Below are 11,592 nucleotides of genomic sequence, written 5' to 3'. Positions count from 1 at the left end.
CCCCTAAAACGACAGCCGGGCAGTGTGCGAGGAGGCTGCGCAGTGGGGAAGCGCACTTCAAAGTAGGCCATTTCATCTTCCGCAAGGCTGTTGGCCTCAAGTGGAGCATGAGATAAGAAAAATCAATACTCTATATCGGGCTTCTCCCTTCAAGCCTCGTGCTGCTCTTTGTGACGGCACATTCAAGCCAAAGCCTGAGCTCCAATTACCTGTTGAGGTAACTTCAAAATCGACAAGGTTGTTTTTTTTTCTGCCCGACATATGAACTTGAAAGCTGGAAATACTTTGCATTTAAACAACTTTTTGTTATTTTAACTTGTAGCAAAATGGTTACACAGCCTGAGATTCAACTTTTACTGTTAATTTATTCTAACAAAACAATGTTCTGAAATATTCCACTCCAAACAAGTTATGAATTACACTAACAAGTCTGTGATTCAGTAAACAAAAAACTAACATTTTAGGAAATACACTTTATTTCTTTGACCTCAGATTAAAATAGGAAGGTGTGATGTGCCTTCTATGCATTATGGCTTTAATCACTAGCAAACTATTTCAGATCAGTATACTAGAGAATTAAAATGGAAATAAAGCTCATTAGGTCCTATAAAGAAATTAAAGTGGCATCATTCCAATTTATGAAAGTACTTCCTGGTGCATTTTAAAAGAATAACATTAAATGATCAATGTTCCTGTTTAAAACAGACAGCAAAAGTCAAGATGGGGAAATTCACAGGACAGAATGTGAAGACATGAGCTGTAGACACTTTCTTTTAAAAGCAAATGAGGAAAGGAATGATGGGAACCATTCACAAAGCTGCATTGCCCTTCAACTTATTTATTGATGTACTGAACATGGAAAAAAATCCAAAGTATCCAAACACAAAGTAAAGAACATGTACATCCTTTTAAATACTCAAAAGATATTCTATTCCAAAAATGCTGTGAACCAAGTCTGACTATACAACTTCAAATAAATAATCATTCTCATATTAAGAATCGAGATAAGAGGGGGTGAGAGGAAAACTTTTTCATGCCAGACCAGCAGCACAATTTGTCAAGATCAAATCATGAAGATACAAAAAGAAAGAAAGAAATTTTCCACAATGACGGGTCAGGCATGAAAAATGTGCTCTCTACCCCACAGCAGCAAGTTTCACAAATCCTCTAGACTTAAAGTTTAACTTTTACAATAACACAAAGAAGGAATAGATAAAGAAAAAGCAGTTGCAAATATAATTATATAATGCATAGCACACTGCTCATTTAAGGGGAAGCATGACTAGTAATTGGTTTAGATACCAAGCAGGATGCAGGTGCAGGATTCAGTGCATCTAAGGCTTGACCAGCCTCCACTGTTTGTTCGAGATGAGTTTGTTCGACAACCAATTCAGCTATCATTAATGGAACTGCTTCACTGGCCTTCCCCCCAAAGTGAATAAAGCAATATACACCTTTTTACGATTTTAAAGACAGGTTATATGCATTACGTATATATGAGTATGAAAAAAAAAAAAAAGTAATCAAATAGTTCAAAACTGTGGTTTATATCCATTCTTTACCACATAAATATATATCTATAATGTTTATATATAAAAAAAACAAACAAAACAAATGTCTATAGTTTCTTAGTACCTTTTTTTACGAAGCAAGACTATCTACAGACCAAACAACCAACAAATTTGATGCACGTTAATGCTAGTCCATGGGACAACAAATCAAGTATTTCAACTGAGGTGAAACTGAAATCAAGGTTAATATCCAAAATGAAGATACCTCACATACTCCATAAAAGAAAAGAAATGGTATATATCATATCACATTTTCCAATGAAGTCCAAACTAGAACCAAAAGTTTGCCAAATATCCAACATAAAAAAGGACTTATTTACATAGCTCAAAGCTCAGGAATAATCCGTTCTATTCTTCACTAGTTTTCTTAAGCTGCTGCCTTCACTGGCTTGTCCTCAATCTTCATACAAAGTATGTAAAAACCCTTATTGGTTGATATTAAGACAAAAATCTGTCTAATGATACATTGTAGGTACGCCACAAAACACCATGAGCTCCGTCTGAAGGGAATCCTTTCGGAAGAACTGATTTTTATCCTCCATTACCTTTTAAGATATCTCCAGGTTATAATTTTGCATGCACTTTTTGCGAATAAACCTTTATATTTTGTCCCGTTTCCAAGTCAAATCGGAAAACGAGTTACTAGTCGTAACAACCAAGATGACAGGGGACCCACAGATGATTTTACAAATGAAACCAGCACTGCCATTGATTCTATAATCTAAAGATAATACAAAGATCTCAAAAGGTATCTTTTACATCATAAATCTCTCCAGAAATTTCAACCACTGCAAACTTTCTTGTAAAGTTCAAAAGCTCACAAGGTGTCATATGAAGATATTTCTCAAAGTATCCAAGTCAAAATATTTTGTTCCAGGTCCAGTAAAAAGTTTCTCCAAATTTTTCTTTTTATAAAAATAGATGCTTTTCAAACCCACATCAAAGAGGTTCTTAGCTCTTTGGCAAGGTACTGCTTTAAGAATTTTTTTTGTCTTTTATCCATTAAGTTTACAATAAGCAACATTATGCAGCCAACCAATAACCAACTTATATTACAATAAACGGAATACTTACAAAAACAAAACTGCAAATAGTTCAAAGTAAGTACTTGCTAACCACTGAAGGCATAACGCACCTAAGGCAAATCAGGACACAAAAATACAAAGAAAATCACTACACATAACCGTACAAGACTTACTGTTTCAAAGCAGATGTGCAACAAAATGACAAACCTATAGTAACGTTTTAGATGGTCCATCTGTAAAGACAGCAAGAGAATTCAACATCACAAGCATCGAAACCTGTAGTATTTTTTCTGTTGTAAAGTATATTGAGAAGATTCAAAGCGTAGCAATGAAAAAAAAAAAAAGGAAAAAAAAAATCACATTGTTGGATGCTAAATATTGTTTTTCTTCGTAACACTGATTTACAAAGCTGTTACTAATGTAGAAAGTTACGTTCGTTACGCTTCCATTTTCTGTTTCTGCTGAGTTTTCTAGAAACAATCTCAGTGGGTATTAGGCTTTGTGTGTTTTGTTGGTTTTGAACGAGACTTGCAGCACTCTGTCTCCGAGGCGGTATCCATTCAAACTGGCGATAGCCACTGCTGCCTCATCGTAGTTAGTCATGGTGACAAAACCAAATCCTTTGCACTTGTTTGTGTTGAAGTCGCGAATAACCTTGACGTTTGTGACGGCACCAAACGGCCCGAACATCTGCCAGAGGATGCTTTCATCTGCATCTGGAGCCAGGTTGTAGACAAAGATACACCAGCCAGTGCCTGCGTGCCCCGGGATGTTGATGCCAGCCAAGCTGGTCACCCCATCAATGGCCATGGGAGAGAACCTGCAGCAAAATACAAAAAGTAACACTGTTCAAAGCCAAAGCGAGGACAAAACATAACTTTTATAAGACAAGAGCTCATGTCAACGAGCCTAATAGAGTCTGACAAGTCTCTACAGGGATCAGAAACAGCCAGGCTCCATTCTGTGCCATGTTTACACTGCTCTTACAGTCAGCGTTAACATCCTATCATTTCATGTTTTTTTTCCATAAATGATCAAGATATAAAAACTACGATTTAAGCTTTTCACACACCTAAGACAACGTAGCCCCTGTTTGAGCTCATGTGCTTACAGAGATAAAAGTAAATAGTGGCAAATGGGAATTAAGTACCATATAATGATAAGAATTTGTGCCAACACTGGAATAAAAAAAAGTATGCAAAAGCCCTGGCATTTGGCAAATTCATAACACAAAATTCAGAGTGCATGGAAAGCCTATGAATTATTGCAGTAGGTGTCAAGTAAGATTAGCTGCTCCAGTTGGTCTCTCAGGGAACATCCACCATGACAGGTGTGCTCCCAGCATCAAGGACCCAGAGAGAGATTTGACAACGAAGATGTCAACCCACGAGCGGGGCAGAAAAGAAATCACAAGTCTATTGTCGCTGGTGATGGGCTTTTGAGCTTTCAGGGGACTGGACTTCAATCATACTCGGGGAAGAATTCTTTAAAACCTCAACTTAGACAAACTGGTATCCTGAAAGACGTCTGACGCAACCAAGTATAAAAACAGGATAGGGCTGTCTAGAATAGGTCAAGGTGAGAGTACGGAACTCCAAATACAAGTGTGCAATGGTATGCAATAAGTAGTAAGGTAGGTGCTTGTTATGTAGAGAATTGTTTAATCTAGATGTATTGTGACATTATGTCAAGATTAAAGAGCTTCACAAGTCTTATTTAGAGGGCAACAAATTGGACCCAGTCAAAATTAAGTTTACTGCTCAAATGACTGAACTTGCCCCTGTTTCAATTGTATGTCAGTGTCAGAGGTCATGTTTGTGACATTGTGATTTATTATGACTATTGATGCACATCTAAAATGGGAAGTTATTTACCTTTTCACTCCATAGGCCATATTCAGCAGATTGTCCAACCTAAAATGAATACAAATTTACACATTTCATTATAAAAAGGAAACCAAAAAAAAAATAAATAAATAAAATAACTGTTGGATGTTGATGACGCAGTTGACAGATGACAGAGATGAGTAATAGTTCTGAGACAAGTCATGTTTTACCAAAATAAATCCCTTCTGTCCTCTTTAGCCCACAGACTAAACTCTTAATTTGCATAAATTGTGATTTTTTTTTGGAATACCACTGAGGTCATCTTCAGACTGAAGAGCAAATTCATTCATAGATTAAATTCCACATTTACGACCACTAACCGGGCCAACTGTTCAAACTAATAAAAAAAAAAAATATTTAAGAAAAAAAAAAAAAAAGGCCACGTATTGAATTTCCCCACCAGAGTATTGCTCATCTCATTTCCATTTTAGTCAAAATCTGCTCAGACCCAATTGTGTTGTAGGCCTAAGTCTGCAACAGGAGGAACACAGCAAAGTTGGGAGCGTGAATATGGGAATGAGTTATTCTGTGCAGAGGATTGATGAGCTCCAACACAGAATATTTTCATAATACTGCTGTGAGACCATTTAAATGCTAATTTGAAAAAGCCTCAGAGGGTCAACACAATCATCACTAGCAGTATTATCTAGGCTCGGCTCTAATCAGATTTAGTTTTTTGGTGTGCCCCTTTTACCTGAAGCGTTGTGCCTGCTGTGCGAGGGGTCCTGGGTACCTTCGATTGGGTGACTGATACAGCTGGGACAGCAGGGCCTGGCTGGTCTTCTGGCTTGGGTTGTTCGCAAACTTGACTGTAATGGGTTCGGTGGCACCGGGCGGCTTCTGACAGTTCAGACCCTTGATGGCCTCCTCAGCCTCAATTCGCCGGTCAAAACGAATAAAGCCAACCCCTCTGGAAACCCCTGAGGAGAATATATAATCTTAAGATTATTAAATTAGTTTCTTTACAATCATGAAAACATTAGTGTACTGGTGCATGAACTTCACTGAAACTGAGTAAAAAGAGGAATAAAAGCAGAGTTTCTTTAAATTTACAGATTACAAATTAACCCCGTTAGTGAGGACTGCTTTGAAACAGTGCAGTGAAGGTGCATCACTGTCCAGCAATGCTATGGAGTTTTAAAACCAATAAAAACAGCTCACAATTAATGTGTTTACACTATTGAGATTATTAACATTTTTGTACAAGAATTGCATTTGTACATTACTTAGTAGAAATACAAGCTCAACATTTACACGACATTAAGGTATGCAATTCACATCCCGATATTCGGCAAATACCAAAACCCACAAGTAGCAGCACGATCATTAGTGGTAATCATTTCAAATACAACAAAAGCTGCAGAAGACCAGACGCACAAAAAATGTCTAGCAAGAACAACATTGGTGAAAGTGGACTTGATTTGATTTGAGAATATTTTTTCTCTACTGTGTTACATTGTCAGACAAACAAAACCAAGCCTGGTCCAAAGATGGCAGAAAGGTGACAAAACAGTTTCTTCACCAGTGTGAAATCAAGGTAACTGTAGCTTCTGTATTAAGTGAAAACCAACATTAGAGTAGAGAGCCAGTAGTATCATCTAGCTACTATACTGTTTTCACTGTAGTGAACTAGCTATTGAAGCTACTTATTTACTTCAAGTTAGACTGTAGCCAACATATGTTTATAAGGCAATTTAAGTATTATTCCTTCAACTTATTTACCTCTTCCTTCCATGCATGTGCAGATCTATGCATTTGTTTTGGCTCTTGTTTCTTCTTTTTGCCTGACAATTAGCCTGTAGCTAGTCTCCCCCTGTTGCTCGCGGTACAACTTGTTGCATAGTTGTCATTTTGACATTTGTTAAGATCTGAATTCTTCTTATAATTAAAAGTGATATTTGATTTTCAGTGCATTTCCATATAGTCCGCTTTAATACTTGCATGTCTTTTGTCCTTCAAACCCACTATATTAAATAACTAACTTTCCATGTTAGTTTAGGGCCAACAGGAGGTTCCAATCCTGCTTTGGTTTTTTAACAGCTGACTCAATGACTGTACTATTAATACTTAAGTAAAACAAAGTGAAATCTCTAGAAACAAGTAGTTTTATGTTTGGGAAATCAAGACAACCATTCCCATAGCGCATGCCTGAAGGAATGGCATGTTTCACGAGTGCACAGGGACAGAACGACTGGGAAACGTCTCAGTGAAAGATTCTGTTTATTGGAGTTTCATGAGGGTTCTGTTTCCTCATGACAGCTGAGAAATGGAGAATATAACTACTCTAAATGCATTTCATTTTTTTTTGTCATGAAACAGGCGTTGCATATGCACCTTGGGGACGGAAAAAGAAAGAGCACGACAAAGTAAGTGCAGTGAAGGGTAAAAATTATAAAGCATTGAGTCCTGCTACTTTACACCCTCTTCATATTCCAGCCATCTGTGCATATTTATGAACACATCTAGTGGAAAATTGCCTTTTGGAGACCTCTGACATATTTCTCAGGCCTGGCTTAGAAAGTCGCTAAGGGAAAGAGGCAAAGGAGAAAAATACAAAACAAAACAAAAAGGAAAAGCAAAACAGTGTGGACCGCTTTCATGTTGTACTCACCAGTCACCTGGTCGACCAGAATGCGTGAGGTAATGATGCGTCCGTACTGAGAGAAAAGCTGCTCCAGTTCTTTCTGAGTCATTGTTTTTGGCAAACCACTGACGTACAAATTTGCATCTCTGATGGAGGCGGAGCTCGGACGCGCATAGGAAACCTGCAAGAAGGGAAAGCTCACATGATCACCAGTACATTACCATTACAACCGGTTTCTGTAAATGCAGTAATTAATGAATTCACAAATGTTTAATACATTTTATCAGCATTATCCTTGATGTTGGGTTGAGCCTAATCCTAAACAATAAGCCCAATAACAGCACAACCCAACAGAGAGTCAGGAACAATAAAAGGCTCCACATCCAACATGTCATTGCCTGCAACTGTAAATATGCTCAAGTGAAAAAGAGGGATGATGTTGCCATTCATGCTACACAGCAGAGCTGTGACCACAAATAAAGTTGTGTGGCCAAGTATTTCCATTAGCATTAAGCTAGCAAGGCTCCCATTATGTTCTCTAAAGTACTGAGATTGCTGGTACAGTATGAACACCAGCACAATGACAGCTGAGTGAAGCCAGTCTACAGAATGTGACACAGTGATCATATCAGGAAAAATATTGTGAAGTCTGGACCTGGCAGCATATTAAATTGCAATAACTACTCATAGGTTGACAAAAAAACTATTATACCAATGATTAAAGAGCGAAGGGTCTGGGGTAAATAAGCAAATTGATTTCCTGGTAAGAATCAAGATTAGCTTGAATTTTAGCACAGCAAACATCTTGGCCGTTGTTGGCGGTCTGTGGCTAATAGACTGCAAAAATACATTTCACAGCTGTTACATTAGCACAAATAAAGCAAAACTAATGTGCTTCCTGTTTTTTTTTTTAAAAAAAAAAAAGTAGATTTAACATAAACATACATGTTGGGTTGTAGAGCAAGAACAAACTGGTTCATGCCTGTGGTGTACAACAATAGGGTGGTGTCATCTGTCTGTTCCATGGTTGTGTTTATCAACACATTTCCTCTTTCCCCAGTGCAAACTTAAGAATGACTTATCAGTTAAATGGACAGTGACAAATCAGTCTGTCGAGAAAAAGTTAAACTGGCACTTTCTCTGTCCATCAACTCAGTTGGAAACCTGACAGAGATAGATAGATGCAGCATCAGGCCTGTCTAGACCGCTCCAATTTATAAATTCAACATTTCTTGAAAATTGCTATAGACAGCAGTGCGACTGCCTCTTAAAACTAATCTCACCCATTCCCGTCTCTAAAGTCAGAACATATTCTAAGAGCTAGGGCTGGATAAATATGCAGCATAAATCAACATTTGTCCATAAATACAGCAGAGTCATTGAAAACAGTGGGGGACCAGAGAGTCATCTACCAGTTCATGTGGATCAATACATCATTACACCCTAGAGTAGTCATCAAGTCATTTTTCTCTGTGCACCATCCCATTTTCAGTCTTGTAGACATTTACACAATACCATGCAGGAACCCGCAGTCTAAATTTAGGAGTTGATGTGCAAGAATGGTTCAGGGATGGTTGTGTGGAGGACTAAATGAGAGCCACAGAGAGGGAGAGGAAAAACTATGAAATAGTGCAGTCAAGACTCTGCTGTGTCTTGCTATTTTACCCTGTCTGGTGGCTGCAGGTTCTTGTGACTTGACTGTCAATTACCTGAGTAGAATCACAGCTGTAATTAAATACAGCTGTGGAAGTGTTAAATGATCTTACATCAAGCCCCACTCTGCAATCTTGTGCAATAGATTGTAGGGGGGGGGGGGAGTGCTCACTTTTAATTAAACCTTCAAAAAGAATTCTTTTGCACTCAGATTGATAACTCCGCTTGGTCAACCTACCTCAAAACATACCCTGAAGGGAAGGCTGACAAAGTGAACGTGAAAGCTAAAGCTCCCTGCCCTCAGCCAGGCAACACCCTCACTTCTCATCCCTGCCTCCCTCCCAACCTCACCTTCACACTTCATTTGATGCTAATATTTGCAAAGTATATTCCTCTACCTCGCCGGGGTTTATTTGCACTTCTGACAGAGCAACTAGAAAATTTTGTGTGATATGAGAAAAGGGGGAAGAAGAAGAAAAAAAAACAAAAAAAACAAACACGTTCCCATGTTCTACTTTCAGAGATACGAACTGAGAAAGGGGAGATGTGTTCCATTTCATTTACAATAATAAAGTGATAGGACTTAACATGGTACATCATCACAATATTTAAATGATAAATACAGAAATAATCAAGCATAGAGCTTGATTAAATATTTGGTGCTTTCTATCAAAATGTGTTTTTGCCCGCAGACACTAAAACCTCACTGCCTGATGTAAGGAGGGATCTAGCTAGCTCCTTGTAAAGCCGCTGCAGGGAGGGGAGAGAAAAAAAATATATATACGGCTGATAATCTTGCTCCACCATCCACAAATCCTGCAGCGCTATATGAAGCAAACAAGTTTTTTTCCCCCCACCAGCACACCGAGTGCTACATTGCCTGATGAATGCTAATGGCAGCCACCTCCCTGTAAAGGCATATAGCAGTGCTACAGCACATGCAACCATAGAAACAGTTCTGCTCTACTTGAGGCCCAGGCAAAGCCGCCTGTGCCCAGATTAACAATAGACTCCCCCCCCCTCCACATTTCTCCAGCCTCATTATGCTTCAACTTCAACCCAGACAGCTACAAATGAGCAGCATATCTTGGATTTTTGCAAGTGGTCATGAAGGGCAATACATTCCAGTGAGTTGATTGTGGATAATTAACTCTAAGGGAGAAAGTAATTAATGTAAATGTTTAGTTAGAAAAAAAAAAAAAAATATATATATATATATATATATATATATATATATATATATATATATATATATATATATATATATATATATATATATATATATATATATATATATATATATATATCTATATATATATATATATATATATATATATATATATATATATATATATATATACACACATTTTTTAACAACACTTACCTTGATGGTTTTAGTCTGAAGTCTCAAGCCATTTAGGGTATTGATGGCTTTTTCCGCATCCTTCGGATCCACATAATTCACAAATCCATAACCGAGACTTTGCCCTGCAACCACAAGACAAGAAAATGCATCCAAATACGTTAACACTTCATACAAATTGAAAAGTGACTTCTGAATACAAGTATGGCATTAGTACAGAATAAGGACATTAAAAGTAGCTTTATGAATCAATGAATGGCTTCAATAAAGCTCTGCTCAAAAATAAATACAAGGACATACAGAAGAGCAGTATTTCATGAGCATATTCGACATACAGTAGGTGATCCGAAAAAATACAATTTGTCTTACAACCTATAGTAAATTCTCAAACCCTCGAACTCTTTGACAAACATGTTTTAAATTAAAAACTGATTTCACACCAACTCATATGACACAGTGCAGTAACCGTGGCTCAATGTGTTCTCCTCCCTCTACGGTTTAGCTCTAAAATGTACAATAGATTGACACCCACTCTTTATGTGCACAGAGGCAATTCAATTTCCTCCACCCACACTGCTGGGTCTCTCTGCAATTCCACTGCCGGTCAAGTTCACCAACTCAAGTAGCTTCAGCATATTAATATGGTACATAACCAAGTTGAATTTTATAGAGAACTTTATCTAATCAACGTTTGTTTTTTATTTTTATTTACACTGTCTGCCCAAGAAAAAAAAAAGTCACCACCTGGATTTAACCGAGCAAGTAGGTATGAGCCTCCCATTGGATAATTATTGCATGAATGAATATTTTTCAGCTGGCAACAAGTTATTTAGCCCAAACTAATGCAGTGAGTAGCTTCTCATTTTATTAAACAACCACGTCTGAAGACACATCCTGTGGTCGAGGAAAGATGTTAATTTGTTTTAGAAGCGTCAAATTATTGGCATGAATCAAGCAAAGAGACGGGTGGTGGGTGAAGTGATGCACCCATTATGCCTATTGCCTACCATACCTGTGGGGATTGTGCTATGACCTGGGGTTGCTGCAGTTGGTCAGGTCTAGGTTCAGCAACATTATGTGTCCAAAGATTAAGGTCAGCCGACTACCTGAATATACTGAATGACCAGGTTATTACTGACTGGCCACATTCCAAAATGACAATACCAGGATTCATCAGGCTCAAATTGTGAAAGTCCACTTTCACACATGGACTGGCCACCACAGAGATCAGACCTCAACCCCATTGAGAATCTTTGGGATGTGCTGGAGATGATAGACACAGCAAATGTGTTAATGGAAATGTCCATACAACACTATTTTATCATAGGTTATCTTAGTTTAGCTTTTACATTACGCACCAAGACTAAAATATACAAACGTGTACAATTGTGTCATTACCAAGTTTGACATATGATAAGTACAGAACAAACTGGTGTATTAGTAAGATAAACGCAAGCAGACAATCAACACCGTCTTCTAAATTGCTATGAGTTAAGTTTACTGTACACGC

General features: G+C 37.8%; 1 protein-coding gene across 6 annotated transcripts in view; it reads right to left on the bottom strand.

Moving 5' to 3' along the window:
* Positions 1 to 829: 829 nt before the first annotated feature.
* Positions 830 to 11,592, bottom strand: part of elavl2 (ELAV like neuron-specific RNA binding protein 2) — a 30,164-nt gene continuing 19,401 nt past the window's right edge. For 5 of the 6 annotated variants that reach the window (XM_026353004.1, XM_026353003.1, XM_026353002.1 and 2 more), the window contains 5 exons: positions 10,104 to 10,207; positions 7,094 to 7,247; positions 5,177 to 5,402; positions 4,471 to 4,509; positions 830 to 3,416 (listed from right to left, as the gene is read on the bottom strand). In XM_026353004.1, coding sequence (XP_026208789.1) covers positions 3,089 to 3,416; positions 4,471 to 4,509; positions 5,177 to 5,402; positions 7,094 to 7,247; positions 10,104 to 10,207 — 851 coding nt within the window. In that variant the 3' untranslated portion in view covers positions 830 to 3,088. The remainder of the gene's footprint in view (positions 3,417 to 4,470; positions 4,510 to 5,176; positions 5,403 to 7,093; positions 7,248 to 10,103; positions 10,208 to 11,592) is intronic. The other variant, XM_026353005.1, reaches the window with a different exon arrangement.

This window comes from Anabas testudineus, chromosome 18, assembly GCF_900324465.2.
Source record: "Anabas testudineus chromosome 18, fAnaTes1.2, whole genome shotgun sequence".
Taxonomy (NCBI): domain Eukaryota; kingdom Metazoa; phylum Chordata; class Actinopteri; order Anabantiformes; family Anabantidae; genus Anabas; species Anabas testudineus.
The sequence above is the reverse complement of the archived record's forward strand: the minus strand, read 5'-3'. Positions and strand labels throughout refer to the sequence as shown.